At 37.8% G+C, this 27,394-nt stretch overlaps 1 protein-coding gene and 1 long non-coding RNA gene across 10 annotated transcripts; one reads left to right on the top strand and one right to left on the bottom strand.

Annotated features, from left to right (window-relative positions):
* The first annotated feature begins 383 nt into the window (after positions 1 to 383).
* On the top strand, positions 384 to 25,071 carry LOC110100524. 9 transcript variants are annotated; one of them, XR_003701188.1, is made up of 15 exons: positions 384 to 498; positions 576 to 638; positions 719 to 772; positions 1,022 to 1,120; positions 8,006 to 8,092; positions 8,220 to 8,867; positions 9,043 to 9,504; positions 10,258 to 10,319; positions 10,405 to 10,510; positions 11,859 to 11,938; positions 12,909 to 13,223; positions 17,366 to 17,419; positions 17,552 to 17,706; positions 24,070 to 24,146; positions 25,036 to 25,071. XR_003701188.1 is itself a non-coding variant. In XM_028696059.1 (13 exons), exons 1-12 carry the CDS (start codon positions 442 to 444, stop codon positions 17,415 to 17,417), a joined length of 2,085 nt encoding a protein of 694 aa, XP_028551892.1. In that variant the 5' UTR covers positions 384 to 441; the 3' UTR covers positions 17,418 to 17,419; positions 17,552 to 17,763. The 9 variants fall into 9 exon arrangements, 3 of the variants coding, with proteins under 3 accessions (XP_028551892.1, XP_028551893.1, XP_028551894.1); XR_003701189.1 differs by having other exon boundaries at positions 17,577 to 17,706; XR_003701193.1 differs by having other exon boundaries at positions 9,409 to 9,504.
* LOC114579941 lies at positions 17,615 to 24,070 on the bottom strand. Its single transcript, XR_003701194.1, has 2 exons — positions 23,635 to 24,070; positions 17,615 to 18,464 (listed from the first exon to the last, which is right to left on the bottom strand). It is a non-coding gene; the product is annotated as an uncharacterized LOC114579941 (long non-coding RNA).
* Positions 25,072 to 27,394: the final 2,323 nt, after the last annotated feature.

The following is a 27,394-nucleotide window of genomic DNA, read 5'->3' on the forward strand; positions in this document are numbered from 1 at the left end:
TTATTCCGTTCACTTATATTTATTTTATGGATGATAAACGTGTAAAATTAAAAAAGGAGATTTACATACATACCATAGAATACTATTTTATTTACATATTTAACATCTAAAACTTTAATAGTACATACATACCACTCATAGTTCATTTTCATATCAAATCTGAGTGGTAGAAATAAAATATATAAGTGATAGGAAAGAAATATAAGTGATATATTTGATATTAAAATAATATAGGATGATATGCATGTATTAAAATTTTAGGTATTAGAAATATAAATACTTAAATAGTATATTATAAAGTGATATGTATGTAAATCTCGCTATTAATAAATGTAAATATTAGTTATGTAAATTGAATGAAATAAAGCGGTATGTATGTAAAATAAAAAAGAGCGGAGTGAATCGTTTGCGAACTCCTATGACGCAACTTCGCGGTCAAGCATGGAATCTACCTCGAGGCTCTGTGATCTCATCTCCGCCCATCTCCGCCCCTACCTCGTTCGTAACATCTCTCCCGCATAATCATTGTTTTAGATTGATATTGCTTATCTAGGGCTTACGCACTCATTACGCAGGACCCCCAACCTGCTCGCTTGGCTAAGGAGACCGAGAGAGCTCTACTCCTCTCTCTTACCATGGTAATTTATATTTCTACCTGCTTTGTCCCTTCTCTCTTGCGTAAGGATTCTTTGGACTGAGTGATTGCTATCACTCGCAGGTTCGCCGAGAAATCCAGCAGTGGATGACCAAATCGCCTAGTGAACCCGAGGATGTGTTGTGCCAAAACTTGACTATGATGTTTCGTTAATACACTTTTTTAAGATAGCAAACAAAATTAAAGTACTATACCTTTGTCTGGATTGCTTGACTTCATATAAATTATGATATTATGTAATACTTGGAAACTGCGCTGGCCAGCTTAGGGTTTTGCTATAGCATGGTCTCTTAACCTCAATTCTGATAATTTCTGTAATAGTAGTTTTCTTTCCTGAACGTTTTTGTCCTTTTACACTTGTGTCAGATGGGTGGAGGTTCATACCTTAATCACTGTTGTCACGACTCTTCGCTGCAAACATTTGTGGGAGCACACCGATGCCTTTGCAATATCATCTCTGCAATGGTCTGTTAATTGCTCCGTTTTGCTTTGTTCATTAAAAATTCTATTCCTGTACTCTCTTTGTATGTTTCGCTACAGCATTTTCTATTAGAATGTTGCATGTTATTTTGTGAGACATGTCCATACATTTTTTTTTGCTTATGCTTTGTAGAATGAAGGGCTGACAGTATTCTGTATGTCTTCATGTACCCCGAATGGCCTCTAACCGCACTCCCATGGAACTCTTGCAGTAGGTGGGGAATATAGATGGACGTTCGTGGCATCACAAACCTCCCTTAGTACAATAGCCTCTCTCCCTCTAGGGAGTAGACTGGGTGGTTGCTGCTTTCCTGTAGCAAATCCATCTGAATCTTCTTCAATTCGTTGTCTTGCACACTTTCTTCCTTGATAACCCCCAATCCACCATTCGAGGTTCAAAAATAGTCATCTCCTAAAGCTATTCCCCACACCTGGATATGGCATATGCCGCCTTATTCTCTAACCCTGATCGATACTTGATTTCAAAATCGTATCCCAAGAGTTTGGACAACCATCTATGATGTTCCTAGTCATCATCCTTTACTCCAACAGATACTTCAAACTCCTTTGATATCTTCTGGCGATGAAATGCCGACACAGCAGGTATGGACGCCACTTATGAATGGCTAATACAATGGCCATCAATTCCCTTTCATACACATACTTCAGCCTATCTCTAGCTGTCAACACCTGACTGAAGTAGGCTATAGGTCTATGATTATGCATCGACACTACACCAACCCATATCCGGATGCATGTTACTACCAAAAAAGTCTGACCAAAATATGATAAAGCTAATACTGGTACTGTGGTCATGGCATTCTTCAGTCTCTCAAAAGCCTGGCTAGCCGCTTCTCCCCACAAGAAGCTATCATTCTTTAACTGCTCTGTTAGAGGCCAAGCTATGTTGTTGTACCCCTTCACAAACCTCCGATAGTATCCCGTCAATCTTAGGAAATCCCTCAGCTCTCTCAAATTCCTAGGTAAATGCCACTTTTGCATTGCCTCAATTTTGGCTTGATCGGCTGCCACCCCTTCATGTGATACCACGTGCCTCAAGTACTCCACCTTAGCTTGCACGAAGCAGCACTTCTTCAGGTTGGCTTTTAACTGATGCTCCTGTAGAACTTTAAAGACCACCCTCAAATATCCCAGATACTCTTCGGTTTTGCTGTACACCAGTATGTCATCAAAGAAAACTAGGACAAACTTTCGAATATACGGCTGAAACACCCTGTTCATCAGGGACTGGAAAGTGGCAGAGGCGTTAGTGAGCCAAAATGGCATCACCAAAAGCTTGTAATGCCCCTTATGTGTCCTGAAGGTCGTCTTATGAATATCTTCATCTTTCATTATAATTTGATGGTAGCCCGATTTCAAGTCCAACTTAGAAAACACCACAACTCCATACAACTCATCTAGTCGCTCATCAATTACAGGAATAGAAAACATATCAGACATAGTCTCCTTATCCAGGGCCCCGTAATCCACACAAAATCTCTGGCTCCCTTTCTTTTCTTGACCAGTAAAACTTGACTAAAGAAAGGACTCACTCTCGGCCTGATGATCCATGCCTCCAACATCTCACAAATCAGCTTCTCTATCTCATCTTTTTGAATCTGATGGTAACGGTATGATCGAACACTGATCGGTGACACCCCTTCCTTCAAGGTAATGTCATGCTCCAGCTCCCTTTATGGGGGTATACCTTGGGGTGGTTGAAAAACACTCTTGAACTGCTGAGCGGTTGTACTGACAAAGGAACGTCTCCCTTTGCCTCCAATGCCACCACTTTTAGGCTTTGGAGTTCCACCAGAATCCATCCCCACCTCCTGTATAGTCCTGAAAATAGTCTTGAGAGACACCATGGCTCTAGATAATCCTGCATCTCCCTGAATCACCATCCTCCTTCCCTCTACCTCCAGTTCCATCCTCAACGCTCCCCAATTTACCTTGGTATCTCGCATAGTCTGCAACTACTTCATCCCCAGGATGACGTTAATGCTTCCTAATTCCAAGGGAAGGAAATCCTCCATCACCTCAATCCCATGAATAGTCAACATTACTCCCCTACATATTCCTCTATCCATCTCCACCTTTCATGTGCCTATCATCACCCCATAACCTCCGGTGTCCACTAATTTCATCCACAATAGATTAACAATTTGATTGGAGATGAAATTGTGGGTGGCCCCACTGTCGATCAGCACCACCACCTTCATATCAGGTCTCTCTCCCTTCACTTTCATGTTGTGATTTGGGATGAATTCCACCACGGAGTTCAGAGAGACTTCCGCCATGTCCAGATGCAGCTTCTCCTCTTCCACTAGCCTATTTTTACCTCCCTCTTCAGCTTCCTCGTCATCACAGACGGTGAGAACCTGAAGAGTTCAGTCCATGCACCTATGCCCGACGTGTATTTCTCGTCACATCTGAAACACAACCCCCTTGTCATATTTTCTTGTATCTCTTTCTCAGTAAGCCTCTTGAAATTTTTCCCAGATCCTCCTTCTCCAGTTTTCTTCTTTGATACTTCCCTCAGACTGATTGGTACAGGACCCTTGAGAGCTAAAAAGGTGCTGGTCATTCTATATGACCCCCCAAATTGCTTCCCCTCTAGGTACTTCTAGTCCTCTATCAATTGTGCTTGCTCCATGACCTCCCCCAAATCACGTGGCCTCACAACTCTAACTGCTGCTCGGATATCTGGTTTAAGCCCTTTCATAAAGTTTCCCTCTAGCACTGTCTTTGAAAGTTGGTCTAGCCTTCTGGCAAGATACTCGAATCTGTTACGGTAAACTGCTACGGTCCCCTTTTGTGTCAGGGTGAAGAATAGTTCATAGAAGTCTCTTCCCCTAATGGTTTGGAAACGTTCTAATATGCAATCATTGAACTCCCTCCAATTTCGAATGGGTCGCCTCATGTCCCGCCATTGGTACCAAGCTAGTACTTTCCCTTCTAAACACAGTACACAGTCTATCCAATGTTAGTTTCTCCTCCTCTGTCAACCCGTTGACTACAAAATATCATTCCACCTTGTAGGTCCACCCATGTGCGTCCTCGCCCCCAAAGATGGGCATCTTCAGCTTTCTTACTCTTGGGTCACATCTGTTTCCCATGAATCCTCCGTAGCCCCCCATTCCTCGAAGAGGAGATGCTTCCCAATTGTCACGCTCTTCCCTTCGGCGCTCATACCCAAATCCTTCATCAAAATCTCATCTTCTTCTTTCAAAATAGCATCCCTTCTTTCACAACCGATACTAATCTCCTCCCTAAAAAGTGGCTCTAGCGGAGGCATTCCGTCTTCTCCTTCTAGAATCTCCACTTATGGATTTTCCCTTCCCTTAACATATTAGGGTTCCCATCTCTTCCATGGCCGCCGGTAGTTTCCTTTACTTCAGATGTCGCCGGATTGGGTTTGACTTCAAGTAATTTCTTCAACATGTCTTCTATTACGGCGAACATTCCATCCATCTTTTCATAGACTGATGCAAACTGATTCTGAAAATCGAAAATCTTCTCTTCAAAATATGCTTTTAGTTGACCTAATTCTCCCTCTAAAACTTTCACTTTCCTTCCGGCCATCGTTCCCCTTAGATCTACGTGCTCTGGTACCAATTTGATAGAAAACAACCACTATTAGTGCAGAAACTTGCTCAATTTCAGAGAAATTCAGCAAAATGGTACAAATTTTTCAAGCTTTGTGGAGAAATAAGAGAAATAATCATTTCAATTTCAACAAAAGAAGAAGAAAACATCAAACTGATACAAGAATCTTCCATTCGAGAGGAAGATTCAAATCTTTAAATCTCTAACCAAAGCCTAGAGCCCAAAAGCAAAACCTAGATTTCAAATTCAGCCTTCAATCATTGACATCCTCAAGAACATGAAGATCATGAGGAGCATGCATTATCACAACCGGTGAATCTAAATCAATGTTGATATTGGAAAAGTACGTACCTCTCACTACCTTTATACTTCAGATCGATGCATTACAGTAAGGGAGGGATTTGATGCCATGGCAAGAGCTATAGCAGGTGCCATAGTTCAAGTATGATTCATATCTGAAGTAAGGGGAACAATGACCATTAAAGTTTGTAGGTTGGCTATGGCCATCTATATGTCCCCTTAATCATGAGTGCTAGGATCCAGAGGGGATGATTTTGTTAATTCACGGTTCATCTTGTAGCAATCTGCATGCTCTTACCAAAAGTTTTATATGATGATCAAGAGAGCCTAATAGTAACAATATCCAATTGTAATTGCTTACTAAAATTAGAATCAAGAGAATGTACATTGAATTGATTAAAGTAGTGGTCTTGAAGTTAAGGGAAAGCTACGCAACATGAAGTTGTTAGTTTCTCGGAAGAATCAAAGTGTAGAGGCCACTTTAGCATACCCCTTAGAAAGCCATTTATATAGAAAGATCTACGTGAGAAGCATTTGATTAATTTGCTTCTAGAGATAATTTGATAAGAACATGGCAAGGGTCATGTAGCCTAGCAGAAAAATTACAATTCAAATGCAATTCAGACATGAATTTGTGAATAATCTCAAGATTGTTATGGCCTTGCGAAAACTTGCCAACTATAGGAAATATAAATGTAGTCGGTTTACCCTGAAATATGAATGACAGCTTGTGTTGAGATTGTTCAGCGCTTTGCTTAAAAAAATATAGAAAAATGAATGGAGAAGGAGAGAGCAACAACAACCACTTGAATGAGTGCAATGATACAACCATTATCTTGCATTCTTGATATTTAAAGGTCCGCTATTCTTGTGGTGGCTGAAGGGAGGTGATTGCATTTAATCAAACTGATGTGAAACTACTAGGAGTTACGTTTATAAATTAGAAAGATAGTTGATTAAAGCTTTGCTCATATAAATTTATTTCTAGCACATAAAAGAGAATTAAGAATTTGAAATATTCAACTTGCTTAGGCAAAAGACGTGCAATAGAGAATAACCAAAACAATTCTTTCAAAGTTCAAGGCAATATTAAATGCAAAGTACACATAACATAATCCAACGTTTAACAACGAGAGGTTCACCTCAAAGGCCTTCTCACTCAACTACTTGTAGGCTTTTAGCGGAGAAAGATGAACCATACGAAGAAAGATATTACCACTAGGAGGATGGCGCCGAAGAACTTCGTTGGTGGAGAGGTAGCCGGTGGAGATGAGGGTGGTGGGTGGCCGACAATGATCCAATCATAGTCGGAAAATTGACCGTCGATGACGTGCGCAAGGACGGGGAGAATTCGATCGAAGTAATCTCCAATGGTGTCGTCGTGTTCAAAGCCCACTCGAAGAATGGAGATCGTAGAATGTTGATATTACTGTCGGCGTCGAACACAAGTCCCCATTCAAGTTCGGGGTTTGCCATGCATTCTTGAAGTGGTGGGGGAGGAGCGTTGTCGTCTTCTCTTGGCTTCAAGTGTGATGAGCATCCAAAATTCCCAAGAGAGAGAGGGAGTATGGAGAGGGGACAAGGGAGGGAGCAATGAGAGAGGGGGCTGAGGTAGAGAGAGAGGGGGCGGGTGACTTGGGTGAGGGGAATTAGGCTAGATGAGGGAAGGAAGGGGTTTAATCAAATATGAAATTAATGTTCAGTTTTGAGTGAATTTGGAGGGAAGCAAATTAGGATTTGAATTTCAAATCAATTGTAATCAATGCCCTAAATGAGGCATTAAGTGGGATTTAGCCCAAGCATGGCCGGTAGCATAGAGAAGGAAGGATAGGGATTTAATTCACAAATCTGAAATTAATTTCAGAATTAAGTAAATTGGAGGGAGGGGAATTTGAATCAATAGCCTTGATTGCATTAATGGAGCATTAAAGGGAATTTCACCCTCATAGGGCCGGCGACATTATGAGAGGGAGAGGGGTGATTAGGGAGAGTAATTTCTTTCCAAATGAGTTTGAAACTTATGGGGGGGGGGAAATAATGAGTCATTCAATTAGAGTCCGTTCGAATTTTGAATTCGAAAAACTTCCTTATTTGGAAGTTTGCAAATAAGGAAAGTTTTTGAATTTGAAATTTGAATTTCAAAATTCAATAACTCATGCATTTAATGCGGGACCTCAATCAAGGGGCCGTGATGATGATTGATATCATCATCATGGGCCGAGGCAAGGTGGTGGCCGGCGGCCAAAGGAGGAGAGGGAGCTAGCCGTCGGTTTTGGGGGTCTTGAGGGAAGCTTGGAGTTGTAGTGGAGGAAACTAGTGGGAAAACGGTGGAGGCTTGAATCTCGGATAGAGATTTGCGTGGGGGAATGGAGAACAAGAGTTGGAAAAGAAAACAATAAAATAAACCACGAGTCGAGGACGCTTCAAATGACTGGTGGGTAATGTAATCGCTCACCTTAAGCTCAATCACCCTTCTGTAGCTCTCATGCAAGAAGAAGAAGATAACATAAGTTTTCATTCAAAATAATCATTAACCCAATACATCATAAGAAACCACTATATATAGGTCTCCACTCATGAAAAAGGAAAAGTACGAAATTGCCATCTGGGCTACAATAACAAACAACTCCCCACAAGGGTAAAAATGGAAAACAGTAAATAACTAAATAATACATCATGACATCTGAATCAAAAGTAGAGGCGCTGAATCGTTGCCGTCGATCTGCGATTCCGTCGTCGATAAACATGTCGGTAGCGTCTGTCGATGTCCTCATCACAAACTCTATAAAGATTTCTCAACTAATCACTTCTAGTTTCCACCTTTTCCCACCCTTGGGATTGGTTTTTTTTTTTTTTTTTTTGAAGTTACCTGAAAAGTTGACTCTCGGAATAATCTCTTCCGATCTGATGTTTTCTGTAGCCTTCTTACTGATGCATGACCATACTTTTTTATTTTTCAAGGTGGCTTTCCTGAATGCTGATAGTCATTTTGTTCGTCATGCAGCTGGAAACATTCTTTTATCCATCTCCCACTTCTTGATCAAACATGTATGTATTTCCGACCTTCCAGTCTGCCACTACTCATGTTCATATGTATTTATACCTGAGTATGATTGCACTGCAGTTTGTTTTTTCTGATTATTTTTCTTTTTGTTGGCAACATATTTGCCTTCAGGAACATTTATGGGCCCAGTTGCTTCAGTTGATCTGGTTTATTTTGGAAGATGCGATGTCAACAATTTTTTCTTGCCCAGATTTATTAGCCCGAGCTGTTATTCATGTAGATGACTGCTTGGTGCTGCATGAACTAACTTCGGGAGTTATTACAGATCAAAATTTACAGTCTGCAAGATTTCCTGCACTGCTTAAATCCTGGTTGTTAAATGTGAATCAGTTTATGGTTGTGCAACTATTTCAAACTTTGCGGAATATATTGAAATCATTGAAACATGATTCTAATGATCTTGAAGAAGTATTTATCCAATATGCTGTTTCTTCTCTGATAAAAATGCCTTGGGATTTATTGGATGAGATCTTTAATTGCTGTTGTACAAATCAGCTAAGTTTTCGGCAGGTTGATGTATCAGATATTAGAAGCTCTCTCACAGGTGTGAAGGATCTTCTTTTGGGAGCAATACTTCAATTATGTTGTTCAATTGTAGAGCCGCATGATTTTGAAGCTGATGGAAACAGTCCCTTTAAAGAACTTTCAGTTTATTTAAAGTTCAGCGATTTAGTGCCTAAACTCCTTTCATGGTGTTTCGTTTATCAGTTGGGAAATGGCAGAGAATATCTTTTTGAATATTTGAGACACAAATCATTGGTATGTTTAATCTGCTAATTATGTTGAATATATTTTGATAATACTATTTCTGCTATATATATATTACATATGCTTTACTAGTCTTCACTGGCAATGCATTTAACTTGATTGAATGATGAAGAAACTACTTTAATATTTGGATGGATAACGATGTCTAATTTTTATCTCCCATCAGATTATGATGATCAGGTTTAGTTTTCACAGACACTGGAAAAACTCTCATCCTGAATCTTGGCTCAAATTCCTTAACCAATTTTTTGGAGAAATTCTGCATTGGTCCTTCTCAGGATGTGATGCCAGTTCTGAAATATGTCTAGAAGAGTCTCCATTTTTTGCTAGTTCCCTGGAAGGAGACAAGTCTTATACTAGACATCTGCAGAGACTGGCTATTTTCCTTCTTTTTAAATGTTCTTTTACAATGGCCTGTGCTGGTGAAACTAGTAAGAAATGTTCTTGTAGAGAAGAAACTACTTCTTTTGGTTTGCAACTCTGCAGGAAACAATGTCACTTGGATTTATTGGAAATTTTTACATGGCTTCAGAGATGCTGCCCCTTGGAGAAGTTTCAGAACTGCAGAAACTATTATGAATCTTGCAGCAGTTTTGCTATATCCTTTCTGCAGCTCTACATGGAAGAGGTTTAGTTTCTTGATCACAAATTTCCATTTCTCTCTTCTCTAATCATGACATGCTTTCAGTTTTCTCAAATATTATTTAACTAGCCTTTTATAGCAGGTGTTGCGTTAACTTTTTGTTTTATGCATTTCAGACCCTGTTTCTGTAATGTATTTTCTATCACATGTGATGTTGTTTCAGAATAAGATTTTAAATTGGTGTAGTTAACTTGTAATTATATGTATAAATCTAGAAGTTAACTTGCTACGATACAACCTCCAACCCACTCCCACCACCTTTATTTATAGAGATAGATATAGATATAGATTGATGGATACACACACTATCTATTTTTATATAGAGAGAGAGTGGATCTTTGTTCTCACAAGTTCCATTGAACTTGAGAAACTACAAGTATCACACTATTATGCGCATATTTGATGGAAGATCTCTTCATCTAAGTTCTTTTTTATTGCTTTTGGGAAAAATTCAATGAGGGGTTTGAAATTAATTTAATAACAAGATTTTCTTGCTTCATTAGCCGTACATTCTTCATCACTTATGGTTCTCAGCGAACTCAATAATCATACAATTCTATGAATTTACATTCCTAGCTACTTCCTATATGTTATGTTTTCATTTTTATTATAGAGCATCAATGACTAAAATCTCTGATAGAACAGAAGTCTTTCTCTCTCTCTTTCTTCATATATATATATATACACACACACACACACACTATGCATACCATTTTAAAATTTTACTGTTGATTGCAGGATGATATGTTTTTTAAAATGCTGTTACAGTTGCTTGATGCTCCATTTTCTTCGTGGCAGAAGTAAGCAACAAGATGATTGCATCCCCACTACGAATTGATGATTACTATTCCGCTTTTTTTAATTCTTCACTTGGAAAACATGCAGAGAGAACAGTAATAAAATGGGATCTATTGGAGCAAATAACGACATTTTATGCCATTTTGCAAGTATATTTTGCCCAATTCGTCTTTTCCACCTTTTCCTGCTACTGGTAAGTAATAAATTTATGGAATTGTTACCTTTTTTCTTGCTTATTAGTCTATTCTGATCCATTGGCAATAACCTATGTTTGCTGGTTTACTTCATGTTACTTGATAAATGATACGATGAAGCATTCCTAATTATGCTGGAGATCGGAACTTCTTATGAATTTTTTTTTACTTGACAGTGAAGAGACATCCATGCGTTGTAGTTAAGTGCAGTTTGATTGTACTTTGTGGTGAAAGATTTCAACTTGCTATGCTTTCTGCTAACAAAGTTCGTTGTTTTCCATTGTCTACTTTAGGAGTTATTTCTTGAGCAGGAGTTCCTAGGACTTGGATTTCATTGGCTCTGTTAACTACGAGTTAACATGTATGTTGCTATGGTTTAAGATTTATTTGCTTACAGGGATATTTTAGTACTTATACCGTAAGGGACCTTTCTATTTGGCCGATAATACTGTCAGCTGTTTGAAATTGTCATGTATTCCCTTATCTCCTTAGTTATTTAGAGACCTATGTGAGGCAGCCAGTGCCCTCTTCGACTTTTGTACCCCTGCCTTTCTCTCCATTTTTTTTTATTATTTGTCACGCCCCATTTTTACCCCCCCTCTTGACAATCATGAGGCGTAATAGAAAGGGATAATAAGGGCAAATAATTCTCATTATATCCATCCTTGATACAGTAAAATGAATTAAAATTTTTAGGATAATTTATTTTATGTATAGTTTGATATATCTAAATTATTTTATATGTTTCTATTTATTGAATGATCAAAATGAAATATAGAAAATAATAAAAATGGTTTTGAAAAAATTTGAGATGCCAAAAAATAGAGTAAAACTTTTGGGGCAAAATTTTAGCGTACCTTATTATTATTTTATTGTTACATGTTTATATCCAAAACCAGCCCTCTTACACCATGTCTGACCGAAGAAAGGACATTCCACCAACCTTTAGTACCTCTGGAGTCACTGCAATCATCTGGCAAATTTTCACTCTTTTTTTTGCATCTTTGTCACCTTCATACTAGCAATACAAGAGAATGGCCTGCCTGATGTGATACCGCAACCTGCAACAGGGATCAAGCAAATAAGGAGAAGGAAACAACCAGTTTGGTTGAAAGACTTCAAAGTCACCTCAGCAGATATAATAAAAAACTGTTCAACCACTAGGCCTTAGCTGAGACAGAATTAAATTGTTTTGTTAGTATGTATTAGTTGTGTAAGGATTCATAAACCCTTAGGCGTCTTGCAATGATACTACTCAACAATGAAATTGATTTTATTTTTATAATCTTCTCCTCTCTAGTTACAAGATATGAATTTTGGTTTTTGTTGTTTTTTGTTTCATTGCAGCTACACTATGATCACCTGGTCCTGGTTGATTATCTTATCTCAAAAGATACTGGTCTTCATTGTTTGCAATATCTTTTGAGGTACGCTCTTTGATCAATTTTATGATCTATTTGTTTTTTTTTCCTGTTATTTGTGATTTAAAGACATGATAGACAGTATGTAACTTCGAAAAAATATTGAATGTTCTGGTTGAACTAACATTTGTACTATTACGGCCCATCAATTTTGCTGGTCCCACCTAATTTTCTTTGAGAAATTCATTTGGTTATCCTTGCTCGACATTTTTATATTCTACAACTTGGGAGGAGCCCAATAAAATGAATGGCATATCAGACACAAAGTGTTAAGTGGTTATTCAATTCCAGATTTCTGTAAATCACCAGCATTTAACACAACTAGAATCATCTTTCTGAACTATTTCATTTTATATTAAAAAAATTAACAATTCTTGTATAATTGGATCTGGCTCAGATTTTTATTTCTTTCTATAGGAGTTCTTCGAATTTATTCTTGTATTAAAATCCAATAATTCAAGTCTTACAATGATGTTTATCTTGAAACAACTTCAGAGGGCCATGTATGTAGGAAGGCTAGGAAGAGGAGTTGGGTTGGAAGAGGTGTATTTTCTTGAATAGCACCTATTAGGGTCACAATATCATCACACCTAAAAGGCCAACTTGTTTCCTTGTTATGTGTTAGAAGTGTTTGGACCAGAATTCTGAAAGCTAGGCGGCGCCTGGATAAACTCTGCTTGAGGGTATTCTTTTTTTCCCCCTTCAAATGTAACTTGCATGCTGTAACACCAAAATATGTGCTGGAAATTCCGTCAGTTTTCTTGACATTTGAGTATGGCGCCTGTATTTGAATGTCATCCTTCACAATTGAACTTTGCACTTCTAACACATTATGAGCATTCCTGTTATATGTTTCTCTTTTTGTCAAATATTTCTACCTCTATATTTCATTTCTCCAATTTTTTTTTGTGACCGGTAATCTTAAAAGTATATTTATTGCTATTGTTTTAGTCCTTATGGAATTTGTTTTTGTCAGGTGCTTACGTTTGATATGCGACTCATGGCCTGCCCTTGTACAATTCTCTAATTTTGAAAATAAAAGTGATAATCATCATCAGAAAAGAAGAAAAATTCATCGAGACGAGGATGAGAGTCCCACACTAAAGTCTTCAACAACTGCATTCCGAAGACAAATTTTGAGGAGACATAAAAATTTTCAATGTACTTATGAAGTCAGTGATTCACATAATTTTGAAAAGGCCAAAGGGTGCTTACATTCATTAAAGATATCACTGGGAGAGCTTCAGAGGAAATGTTTGTTTCCCTACAATTCTAAACCTCTTCTCAAAAGGTTTGCAATTCATTTGTTTAACAATGTCTACCCTTTTCTAAACTGTAAAATTACTATATTCTTTGTACTTCTTACTATCATGCACTTAGAATGTAATGCAGTAGCTTACTTGTCTTAGCCTAGTTCTTTCTTTGACTATATTGTCTGAAGCTCTTTCTTATGATTTGTTTGGGATAGCTTTCTTGTTATTTTGCTTTACAGATTAGTGCTATACTTTTGATTGGCTTTTTCTTTATTGCTGTTTTTCAAAAATTATTATGCTGGAAAGCTGTTTTATCAACCAGATCTGCTATTGTACAGTAATTGTAAGAAAGTTGTTGTATTATTTCAAAATAGTAAATATTTATAATGCTTATAACTTAAATTTTTTTTTTTCCACAATAACTTTACAAATATAAACTAATTTCTTCTATTTGCCTATTGATGCATATGAAGATAATGAATATGGAAACCGTGGTCTCTTCTCTTTGAAAAACCTGGCATTGTCTGAAACTCCTTTATAGAAGGTAAGATTAGGCGATTAGCATTGCCCAAGTTGGACAACTGTATTGTTACTTGTTAGATATATCGCCAGAATATAAGCAGCAGCATTCATTAATATTCTTTACATGAATTGTTATGTGATGGCTTGCATTAAAGAAGATTTATAAATGGCAAACTAGAGCTACATCCAAAAGGATTAGTTATTTTATTCTGTTTTCTAATTGATGCGCGTTCAAAAGCTGAAATAAAGAACCTGGGATAACAGTTCTCTTTCTTTTATAAAACGTGGCTGATATGAAGGCAAACCAAGCATATGTATAAAGTTGGACAAGTTCATGAATCTTTGTGTGCATAAAATATTCTTAGTGAAACCCTTTTTATCATTTGCCTTAATCTAAAAGGATAATGAGCTTTTCTTATTTTTAGATGCTACGAAATTCATGGCATTAGAGATTGAGAGTATGTCTTAGCTTTACATGAGTATCCCACACAAATAAAGATATATAAATTTGCTCAACTCTAGATAACTTGAAGACTTGTTGGGTGGAAAATTCAGAGTGAAAGCCACGCACGCGGTCTTGTTCCTTCATAATGGATTCGCTAGTCTTGATTTTAGGTTATGAAGTTGGCATTTCCTCACAATCAGAGATGGCAATAAAATAATATTAAAATTTCAATTAGAGATTATCCTTAAATAATAGTAGGAGGTGGGAACATCGATAAAGGATGACAAATGTTAGTCATTGGTGTGGAAGATTCGTGACAGCTAGCGTCTGTTGTATTACACGAAGGGATGTTGATTGAGTGGGAAGTCATGCGATATCATTTGATGGATGCTTTGTATTAGGGCATTGGGATTTGAACATTGGTCAGTTAAAGACGTTGAAAGTCACTTGTTGTCAAGCATCCGGTTTTGCAGGATAATGAAGAACAAAATGCGGTAGCTAGCATTGGATTAGCATGTTGGTCAATAGCTGCTTGTTGGTGGACGGAAGGCGATTTATATCACCGGGAGTGGGAGTGAGTTAGTGGATGTTGGCCAATGAACTTAGGGCGACAATTGGTGCTGGGAGCTGGATGTTGGTTTGTGAAAGTTATCGACGATGAAGTGCAACATCTAGCATTAAGAGTAGGATGTTGGGCAATTGATGTCAATTGATTATGAAAATCATGTTGGATGGAAGGCGAAATATGATGTTGTTGGTCGGTGGACGTTTTGTGGAACTAAGAACACTATTTTGGTTTATCTGGTGTTCGAAAAATAATTAATGACTAGAAAATTTACTTTGATTCTCGAATGTTCCCAATTCATAATGTTTAAAAAATGAGGAGGTTTGGGGTCTATTTGTAGATTTTCCTTGCGGTTTTTTTTTTTTGGGGTGGGGTATGGAGGGTCGTTATTCGAAATCATTATAAAATATTCCCTATTTTGATTGACAATGGCCAAACAAGATCATATGCTTCTTGATAAAAGTAATAGAACAATGTTGCTCGTGAGTGTCTTATCGAATCATTTTAATGGTAGCCAAGCTAAGCAACTAACTGATATTTGATGGCGGTGGTTTGATAATTGTGCGATAGAGGCTAATGTCAACGAATATTTGATCGGTGTATAAATGACACCATCTTAGATGTCTTCATGTTGCGAGCTCAATGTAAGCTTTTATATCCAAAATTTATTGGTTGGATCATTTGTAACAAGATATGAGGCATAGGCTACATGTTATTGTTATTAAAAACACTGACGAATTAACATAATTTTGGTATGGATTTGTTTGTTCGACATGAGAATTACAATGTTACTGATGGTTCATGAATTCCTGTGTGAGCCAAAATTACTCCAAGAAGGCATAATTATAAGGGGATCAGTGACTTAGGAAGGCTTGTGGAGGTCAAGCTGTGAGAACTTGAAAGCTAAGAAGGGGAAAACCCTAGAAATGTCTTAGTTAGATGCTTGAGAGAAAAGAGATTGCGTAGTAGTGAAGATTATTGACGAACAGTTATGATGGCATTTTAAGTGAACAATCCATGAAATCGGTGACCCCATCTAGGAACTCGTGCATTTAGACTATTGATTTCTTATTATTATTAGTTTCTCGCTTTTTTATTTCAATCAGGATTCCCTATCTATTTAAATGGTTGTCATAGGAGTATCTAAGGAGTGATAGAGAAATGGAGAGTTAAAGCCTAGATAGGAGAGTTTCTATTCTAGAGAGAGGCTCATAGAATAGAGAGCTAAGGAGAGAGGAGATTTGAAGAAGCATCAATTCAGTTAGCTAGGGGTGTAAACGAGTCGAGTCGAGCTCGAGTCACCCCCAACTTGAGCTTGAGCTTGATTAATTAATCAAGTTCAAGCTCAAGCTCAAGCTTTATTTTACGAGTTCAAATTGGCTCACAAGCCAGTTCACGAGCTTATGAAAGTGAGAAAATGATTATGATTCAAGCAATGATTATACTATAATGACAAAATGAATGAGGAATTAAAAGAAAAATAATAATGAACCACTTAATATAAGACAATGAGATATATTTTTTAAAATATTTTTTACATGGTTGTACTTAAAATCTTGAATACTAATACATTTTAAGTGTATTTTATATTAATATTTTTTAAATGAGCCGGTTCGTGAGCTAATGAGTTGAGTCAAGTCTAACTCAAGCTGAGTTCGTTAGCTCATCGAGCTCGGCTCACAAGCCATTTATCGAGCCTGCTCACTAGTCGGCTTGACTCACTTACACCCCTATAGTTAGCTATAGTTAGCTGATAATCAAGGAATTTAAAAGATGATTGGGGAAACTTAAAATGCGCTTGAGAAAAAAATTATAATCTTAGAGTCTTAAAGTTATTAAGTTTGTAATTGTAAAATGATGGCTTAAGATTAAGTTTTAACTGGCAATTAGAAGTTAATTTTAAATAAATTTATTTTAAGTTATAGATAGTCAAATTTTATTTTTATTTGTTTTATATGATTTAGAACATGCCAAAAATTTCTGGAGTCAATTTGATCAAATCTTTTTAATTTATATTTTTTTGTTATAGATTTTATAATCAAAATGCTATTTAATTTATATGTATTTATGACTACAAAATTAATTTTTAATTTTAGTTTCATTAAATTTATCTCGATGGGAAAGCATATATAATTTCTATACTTTATATTTATAATTATAAAAATATGCAATCTAACATTTATCTTAACACTTTTAATATATTTTAAAATTAGAAAATATATTATCTTAAAAATTAAAAAATAATAAATATAAAAAATATTTATAATTACATTAAAAATTTTTTAAAACAAATGGCACGCGCTATTTTGCGCCGTGCGCCATGCGCCATGGGGCGCATGTGGCGCAAATAACGCGCGCCATTTTGAACATCTGCGCTGCGCCATGGTGCGCGCTACTTTGCGCCATTGACATCTATGTGCATAATATATAAATGTTTTGTTATTTAAGGTGCAAAGCTTTAAATTATTTAATATATTACCTTTGCAAATTTTCTTATGTAAAATCTAAATTTTTGTAATGGATTTTTATATTGAATATAAAAACAACTATGTATAAACTATTTTAAACGGCCATATATTATGTATTTATGTTCGTAGCTTTGCGCCTATATTTTAAAGTAGTAGTACTAACACGTACTATTTTTGCAGTCTGGACAGGTTTCTGGAGCTTTGCACGACATATAAATCACAGCAGATATAATGGTAATTAGTAATTGGGATGAAAGCTCTTGTTCCGAGTACCTGGCTTCTCTGCAGTATCTTTAAAATTTTATGCAAGATTTCTAATCTGCTTAATTACCATTTTTATTTTATTTTTCTTTGTTTCATTCATAGTGATTGTTATGTTCTGTTGCTTTAGTGAAACCTTGAAGAAGCAAGAAGGTATTTCTTTTTCTCTGTTTTTGATGATTCTTGAGACTCCATGCCTGGATAGACTGGAATAAGCATGAAATCAGCTCACAGAAGTTCCAGCCGTTAACGTGGCTAAGGTTCATTAAAAGCTTTGAATTCTATTATTTTCACAAGGGACCTGAACAATAGCTATTTTTATACTTTCTAAAATGGTCTTTTCTGGTGCCTTTGTCCTTTAAGATTCTTGCTGTTTTTTTTTTGGGGGGTGGGGGGCCAAAGCCCATTTTATAAACTATGAAGAAAAAACAGAATTACATGTATAAATGAAAAGAAACCATCAACTATCCAAAACAAAAAGTAGTTGCACAAAATATAAAATCTGTATGGAAAAACTACAAGGAAAGGAGAAAAAAATTAAAACGACTCAAAGAGCAGAGAGGACTCAAAATGCTCCACAAAATCGGAACGTCAAGCAAACATGAAGAGCATCAATTTCTCCTAGTTGCCGAAAAGACTGATAGGAAATACTTGAGTTCGCTAGTAATCCTATCGGATTTACTTGAGTTCGCAAGCAAACCTAACAATAATTGGTAAAAACAGCGAGAAAACGAAGAAATCATCGTGGAAGAACAATCAAACGATAGTAATTCTTATAGAAAGCAAAGGAAAACAATAACAAAGCAAAGATACGAGAGATCCTCAATTCGAGAGGAGGATCATCTCTCCCAAATCTCTAGACAAGAGAGTCTAGAGCCCAAGTTGCCAAGAAACCCTAATTCCCAGCCAATCTAAACATTAAAACATTTCCTAAACATCTCCCTCTCTTAATACCCAACCTTTCCTAATCAAATCTCCCTCCCAATACCTAGCCGCCCCATCCTTTTGAAATTCAAACCTATTACAAGCTTTGGGAGGACGGTAATGTTAGGTCGATGGTTCATAATGAACCGACTGAGCCGGCCTTAGTCACATCTTCTTTGTCCTCAAGATGAAAACAAGGAAACTGTTGTTTTACCCTCTTGTATGTCTCCCATGTAGCATTGTAATTGGTCAACACTTAGTCACATCTTCTTTTTGGCGAACCCCCATCAACTCTAAGGGTTCCATAACCACCTCTAAATCCTCAGTAAGTGTCGTTGGTAACTCGGGGTTGGTTGTATAGTCACCAATGACCTTTCTCAACTGTGATACATGAAAAACAGGATGTATAGTCGCCGTCGGTGCTAGTTTCAGCCAATATGTTACTACTTCAATCTCTTTCAGCACTTCATAAGGCCCAAAGTACCTTGGAGCCAGCTTCTCATTCCTCCTGTGGGCGACTGTCTTCTGTCTATATGGTCGGAGCTTCAAGAATACCCTCTCCCCCACTTCAAACTGGATGTCCCTTCTATGTCATAATTTGTTGAGCCCTCAGCAGATGTCTCTTCAGCTCTTTTAACACACACACTCTCTCCTCCAAGTACTCCTCGACTGAGGAAACTAGAGTACTGTTACTCCCAAAGTGCACCAAGTGGGGAGGATCCCTTCCGTACAACACCTTGAATGGAGTCATCTGAGAAGCATAATGAAAAATGTATTGTACCAGTACTCAGCCCATGATAGCCACTTAGCCCAGAGCGTGGGTGTCTCCGATATGAAACATCTTAGGTAAGTCTCCAAGCTCCTGTTGACTACTTCCGTTTGGCCATCCGTCTGTGGGTGGTAAGTTGTACTCCTCTTCAGAACTATCCCCTGTAACCTGAACAACTCTCTCCAAAAATGGCTGAGGAACACCTTATCTCTATCTGATACTATTTTCTTGGGTACTCCATGTAATCTGACTACCACTCTGATGAAGGCTGAAGACACTATCACTGCTGTGGGTGTCGGAGGGGAATGAAATGTGCATACTTGCTCAGCCTGTCCACCACCACTAAAATCACCGTGAACCCTTCTGAACGAGGCAACCCATCTATGAAGTCCATGGATATCTCCTCCCATACTCGTCCCGGTAGAGCTAATGACTATAGTAGTCATCCTGGTGACATAGCCAAGTATTTATTCCTTGGACAGATCTCACATATGACTATAATCTCCTGTACATCTTTATGCATCCCCTTCCAGTACATCTTCGTAGCTAGCCTCCTATATGTCTTCTGTACGCCTGAGTGGCCCCCAACAACGCTTCCATGAAACTCTTGGAGTAAGTTTGGGATGTGGATCCAGGTCCGGGGCATCACAAATCTCCCCTGATATAGCAGTTTGTCCCCCTCCAATGAGTACCGTGGGTGGCTACCCTCTTCCTTCAGTAAATATGACATGATCTTTCCCAAACCTTCATTTATAGCACTTTCTTCTCTGATGGCCTCCCAGTCAAGCATCAAAGGAATATATAGTGCCACTGTCTGCAGCTCCCCCATACATCTGGACAAGGCATCTGCCGCCTTGTTCTCCACCCCTGGCCAATGTAAATCTTAAAATCGTACCCTAGCAATTTGGACAACCACCTTTGATGCTCCTCTGTCACCATCTGCTATTCCAGCAGCTATTTTAGGCTCCGCTGATCTGTCCTAACAATTAAATGCCTCTCAAGTAGGTAGGGCCGCCACTTATGGATGGCCAAAATAATGGAAATTAATTCTCTCTCTAGACTAATTTCAGCCTGGCTCTAGCAGTTAATACCTGGATGAAATAAGCAATGGGTCTACGACTCTACATAAGCACTGCGCCCAGCCCGTATTTGGATGCATCTGTCTCCACAATGAAGGTCTTAGTGAAATCTAACAAAGCTAGGATTGGTATCGTAGTCATCGTCTTCTTCAGGCTCTCAAATGTTGATGTGGCCACCTCCCTCTATAGGAACCCGTCCTTCTTCAACTGCTCAGTGAGTGACCATGCTATGGCGCCGTATCCATTTACAAACCTTTTGTAGTACTCTGTTAGTCCTATAAATCCCCTCAGCTCTTTCAGATTTTTCGGTATTGGCCACTTTAGCATTGCCTTAATTTTGGACTGATCTGTTGCCACCCCTTCTTTTGATACAACATGGCCCAAGTACTCTACACTGACTTGTGCGAAGTAGCATTTTTTCAAGTTGGCCCTCAGCTGGTGCTTCTGCAACACCTCTAACACCCTTTTCAAATGCTCCCAGTGCTCCTCTGTCCTGATGTAGATCAGGATGTCGTCAAAGAATAACAATACAAATCGTCTGAGATAAGGTTTGAAAACCTTATTCATAAGTGCCTGGAAAGTAGTGCGAGCATTGGTTATGCCAAAAGGCATAACCAGGAACTCATAGTATCTCTCATGAGTTCTAAAGGCCGTCTTGGGTACATCCTCCTTCATCCGTTTTTAATGGTAACCTGATTTCAAGTCTATCTTACTGAAGATCACTGTTCCACTCAATCATCTAACAGCTCGTAAATGACTGGTATATGAAACTTGTCAGGTACAGTTTCCTTGTTGAGTGCTCTGTAGTCCACACAAAAATGCCAATTGCCATCCTTTTTTTTCACCAATAGAACTGGACTAAAGAAGGGACTGATGATGGGTCTGATGATTTCTGCCTCCAGCATCTCTCTTATCAACTTTTCGATTTCATCTTTCTGGAACTGAGTGTAGCGATAAGGTCGTACACTAATGGGTGACACTCCCTCTCTCAACACGATGGCATGCTCATGCTCCCTCTGCGGTGGCAATCCCTAAGGTGGCTGAAACACCTCTTGAAACTGCTGAATCAAATGCTAAATGGAGAGAGGTATGTCCCTCCCTCCTCCAATCTAGCTTCCTCTAGACTGTGCAACTCCACCAAATACCCTCCTCCAGCCAATTGTATATCCGTCACCATCATTTTAAGAGAAACCATGGATTTGGATAGCCCCGCATCTCCCTTAATCATCACCTTCCTTCCATCTACCATCAACTCCATCGTGAGCGCTCCCCAATTCACTTTGGTGCTCCCAAAGTTTGTAGCCATTTTATCCCCAGGATGACATATGTACTCCCAAGCTCTAGTGGAAGAAAATCTTCCCTCTCCTGAATCCCTTGGATCGTCAGTCGCACTCTGCAAATCCCTTGACCTTTCTCCACCTTCCCCGTACCTATTATCACCCCGTAACAACCGGTATCCACCAATCTCACTCCCAATTGGTCGACGACCTGGGTGGAAATGAAATTGTGAGTAGCCCCACTATCAATCAACACGACCACCTCCCTAACCTATATCTCCTTCACTTTCATGGTATGATTCGTAGTGAATCCTACCACTGAGTTTAGGGAAATTTCAGTCTGATCCAAATGTAGCTTCTCCTCCATCTCCTCTTCACCTCCCTCAGTTTCCTTGTCATTGCAGACGGTGAGAACCTGAAGAGTTCGGTCCTTGCACCATTGCCCTGGCGTGTACTTTTCATCGCACTTGAAGCACTACCCCTTGGCCCTATTCTCCTGCATCTCTTTTTCTTTCAGCCGCTTGAAATTACCCTCCCCCCATTCCCCCTCCTCCTGTCTTGTCCTTGGTGGCCTCTCGATTCCCTCATATTGCAGGACCTTTAGGTGCTAGATGGGTGGTCGTCATCCTGTAAGTCCCCCTGTGCTGCTACTCCTGGCTCCCCTCTCCAGATTCTTTTGATTTTCCACAAGCTGGGCCAACTTCATGACCTTCCCCAAGTCACGGGGCATCAGAACCTTCATTGATGCTCGGACCTCCGCCTTCAGCCTCTTCATGAAATTTCCCTCCAATACCGCATCTGATAAACGTTCCACCCTGCTAGCTTGGTGCTTAAATCGCTCCCGGTAGTCGGCTATTGATCCCTCTTGCGTCATTGCAAAAAAATGCTCGTACAAATCTCCTCCCCGGTCGGTTTGGAAATGTTCTATTATGCAGTCCTTGAACTCCCTCCAGTTCCTGATAGGTCTCCTCTGGTCCCTCCACTGATACCAGGATAGGGATTTTCCTTCTAAGCACAAGCCCGTTGTTGTCAACTTCTTCTCCTCCGTCAGCCCATTGACGGCGAAGTATCACTCCACCTTATAAATCCACCCATACGATTCTTCTCCTACGAATATGGGCATCTTCAACTGCCTCACCTTCTGGTTGCCACCATTCCCCCTGATTCTCCCATAATTTCCCCTCTCCCAAGTGCTAGGCCCTCCCCATGTTTCACGGTCTTCCTTTGCTCTGCCATAGCCCAAACCCCTTTCGAAATCCCCCTTTCTTTCTTCAAAATCAGCACCTCGACGGCCATAGTATTCCTCCTGGCGCTCCCCATATCCCCCTCCTTTCTTCCCTTTGGACAGGCTCCAGATGGGGTCTTCTTCTTTCTCCTTCTATGATTTCCACCTTATCTTCCTCTCTACGAATTTCAGAATTCGTGCTTTTTTCCTTCCATCTCTTTTGCCACGGAAGCCGCCATTTGGTTTTGAATTTCTAACATTTTCTTCATCATGTCTCGGAGATCGGCGTCTTGTCCTTCCATGGAAGAAATCCTTTCCTCCACCGTTGTTTTGATTTGATTCATCTCTCCTTCAAGTCTTTCCTCAAAAGCATCCACTTTTTGGCTGCCATCACAATCTGGAGTTTGTAGATTCAAAAAATCTGAATTTTGGAGTAAAAAACAGCAACTTCATCTTTTTCCGGGCAAAAAACTGTTGCTGGAATTTGCCGGAAAAAATTCTTCATTGGTCCAAAGATTTGCTCTGATACCAATTTGATAGGAAATACTTGAGTTCTCAGGTAATCCTATCGGATCTACTTGAGCTCGCAAGCAAACCTAATAATAATCGGTAAAAACAGCGAGAAAACGAAGAAATTGTCGTGGAAGAACAATCATATGATAGCAATTCTTACATAAAGCAAAGGAAAATAATAACAAAGCAAAGATACGAGAGATCCTCAATTCGAGAGGAGGATCGTCTCTCCCAAATCTCTAGACAAGAGAGTCTAGAGCCAAAGTTGTCAAGAAACCCTAATTCCCAACCAATCAAAACATTAAAACATTTCCTAAAGATCTCCCTCTCTTAATACCCAACCTTTCCTAATCAAATCTCCCTCCCAATACCTAGCCGCCCCATCCTTTTGAAATTCAAACCTATTACAAGCCTTGGGACCCAACATGTGGGTGGGCAACATGAGGGGAGGCGGAACTGATCCGCCTCCTATAAACTTGAGCCGGCCTTTGGGTCGGCTCAGCCGGTTACAAAGACCAAAGGAGAAGCTGGGTAGCACCAGCACTCATCATTGGTGTGAATGATAAGACAAAAAGTATCCTTATGGGTTCATTTCTATTTTGCACTTGAACAAAAATATTTGTATGCGACAACATGCAATTTCTGATATGTTAAGTAGTTCAAGGAGAGAAAGTTGCATGGCGTTATAAAGCGAGTGCTGTTACCTATCGCTCGTCTATTTCTTTTTTCTAGTCTTTAAATCCTCTTAAAGCATTCAAAATTATTTGTTTTCTCTATCTGTTGGGTTTGATTTCAAGAATCTATTTACACTTCTCTGGTTTTCTTATTATCCACAGGTCATTTATTTGTAGTAGGGGATATCTCCTCGGCGGTAGTCTTAACAATTGCTAATGCTGAACAACCGTATCTCACGGTATGAATTTCTCAGTTATATTATTGTCCTTTGCGCTGGGTGCTTTGCTCGGCAATTTCAAATTACATATCCAGTTCTCATTTATTGTTAGCATCATCACTACAAAACAGTGGAGTTATTCTGCTTGATTTTGACTTATTACAATCATACAATTTTCCTGAGTTTTCCGAACAAAGGTTGTTTATATGGCTTCTAGAAACATCTTGATTGTAGTACTATTTGAATATCAGGATCATTTCCAGTTAGAAGTGTTATGTATATGTCGATAATGCCTATTTTAGTTGACATTTAGAGCTGTTATTTTTCATAAAATTGGTATCAAAATGGTTATCTAAATATGTTCGTTAGACCTGTCGACAGTTTGGAAAAATTCAGATTAGATCATTTTTATCTGGATTCAACTCGTTTTGATTTCGTTTGGATCATGTTTGATAACCTAGTTTTGGTCCAGTGTCCTTTTATGATTATTAGATCTAAGTTTGGATTTAATAGGACACAATAGATAAACAAATTCATGTAGCCGACCATACATAGTGGGATAAAGATTTGATATATATATATATATATATATATATAGCTTGTAATGATCAAATTGGAAGTTTAGTTGGATTAAGTCAAGACATGAGATTTAGGTTTCATTTGGGACGGCTTTTTAACTACTTCTTAAAGTCGTTTTTTTGAATAAAAATTTTAATTTTTGTACTAGAAAGCTGCTTTAAGAAGCAATAAAAGCCGTCCCAAACGAAACCTTAATTGGATCAGATTGGCCCTTTTTATCTCACCTGACTACTCAATAATTCGATCAAAATTCAAATTGGATTAGGTCAAGGTCTGACCTATTGACATGTCTGATGTTAGCTAACCAAACAGTTGGCATTTATTATCACAGGAACAAGCACTATTACCCCAAAGATAAATGCAAATCAAGCAATTTCTAATGACACATTTCAGCAGAAGATCTTGTTTGATTAGTTTGTTTTATCTTGATACCTATGATGTAATTCTTGCTACAATTCAGAATTGCTACTATGAGACTTTTTTTCCTAGATGCCGGTATTTACTGTTTCATTTTTGTATTGGAGGTATTGTAAGCAATTGGATTGAAATTAGGTGATAAATATTTTTGCATACCATTTCTCTTGCCTTATGTGTTCATTTATTATAGCAAGATCTGGTAAGAACATTAGTTGATAAATTTTTTTGTTTGGATGCTTCAAGGTTTTTTTTATTAGTTCTACTGTTATTACTTAGCTTTTTCTTATTAGCTCCGTCATTGCGATTAGTTTTTTAGAAATGCATAACAAAATAGGCAAACAGATTGGAAATTTATTGCTTGCTTAAAAATGTAATATATAATTTTGAAGATTTAGGCTTTGTTTGAGACAGCTTTTGTGCTACTTCTTTAAAATTTTTGTACTAAAAAACTGTTTTAAGAAACAGGAAGAAAACCGTCCCAAACAAAATCTTAGTTCTCTTTATATGCACAGATGTGAAAGCTGAAACATCAATGGCATTATAAGAATTGATAGAAAGAAGTTTGTAGAAAAAATTGCAAACTTCAAAGTTTGACTCAATGGACAAGGTGAATAGTTACTTTTATTTTTAAAAATATATTTAGTAGTTTAGCCACTGCTATCTTCTTTGCTTGCCAAGGCCACTTGTGAGTACTCAACTGCCTTCTGCAACCTGCTTTTGGCTGAGTAAAATGTTTTTTTGGCTGAGTAACTTTAGATGACATTAGTTGGTAGGCTTTAGATGATGGTTGATGGGGAATGTCAAAACTTGGATGATGATGGACGATTAGTTTAGTCATTCTCTTAATAATTAATCATTAATAAACATTCGATAATTATTGATGAGTGATGTGAGAAGTAAAATAATGATGGATGGTTAGCTTTATCTTTCTTTATATAGGAGGGAGATATGGGTTATAAAAAGATGTGGTTAACATAATCATATGACATAAATTAGATATTGGCCATTAATAGACATTAGATAATAGTTTGTAGGGAACATAATTTAATAGATCATATCATTTTTTGTTAATTTAATCAGATGTATAAATGAAAGGTCCTATATATAATTGAAAATGATTGAAATAACTAGATTTATACTATGACTTGCATGAATGATTTTTATAGTGTAAAAATATGCATATAACTAAAGTTAGCTTTGAAGAAGACTTAGGCTTTGCTTGGGGCATCTTTTTAAATGCTTTTCACAATAATTTTTAGTATAAAAATTGGTTGAATGTAGCGAAAAGATCGTTATCAAAAGTTGTCTCAAATAAAGACTTAATGCACGAATGCAATATGCAATTCAAGTTAGGGGTAATTAAGGTTGATACACAATGTATTATGTTAGGCTTGGGATTGCTAAGGGGTGATCCTATGATATTTTTTGGACTCTCATAAGGGTTATGATGATTGGATAATGGCCATTGAGATGAACATTAAGATTTCATTTGGGATGATTTTCTTACTACTTCTTAAAGTAGTTTTAGTAGTATAAAAATTAATTTTTTTGTACTAAAAAATTATTTTAAGAAATAATAATAAAGATGCACCAAATAAAGCCTAAATGATTATTACTAGTTCTACCAAGCACATTGTTTCAATCTCAATTTGGTAGCCAGTAAGCCAAAAAAAAAAAAAAAAAAAAACCAATTTAGGACACCTCGTTATGTTTGAAGACAAAGCATTCACAACAACAACCTCCATAATATTTAACATAACGATATTTATAATATGCAATATAATAGCATTCTCTTAATATGTTATATAATAACATTCATAACAAGTTCAATATACAAGAATAACAATCATAATTGATATCTTGTAAAATGTACATACTTATTTGTGTAGATCAATTTAAGTCATCATAAGAGCATTTTTTCATGTTCAAAATATAATTGATCTTGAATCAGTTCAACTTTGCCTATAGCTTGATACTCGCCAAGCTTGAAGTCAAATAAGCCTTTACTCGCTGAGAGTTGAAGCTCATCAAAGTTGCCTAAGATATGAATTTTACTTGCCCATGGTACTAAGCTATTTAACTTGCCAAATAAACCAAAGAAGTTGCTTTATCATTGAAGCTACTCAGATGAAGACCTTAACTACTTGTCTAGAGTGCTTGCATGTCTAATAAGAGTTCTCAATAATAGGACTATTGAAGGATATTTGTCGCCTATTCATGTCAAAACCAAACTAGATAAAACCCATCGATTGGACATGTCCTATTATATTGGT

Source organism: Dendrobium catenatum, unplaced genomic scaffold (genome assembly GCF_001605985.2).
Source record: "Dendrobium catenatum unplaced genomic scaffold, ASM160598v2 fragScaff_scaffold_716, whole genome shotgun sequence".
Taxonomy (NCBI): Eukaryota; Viridiplantae; Streptophyta; class Magnoliopsida; order Asparagales; family Orchidaceae; genus Dendrobium; species Dendrobium catenatum.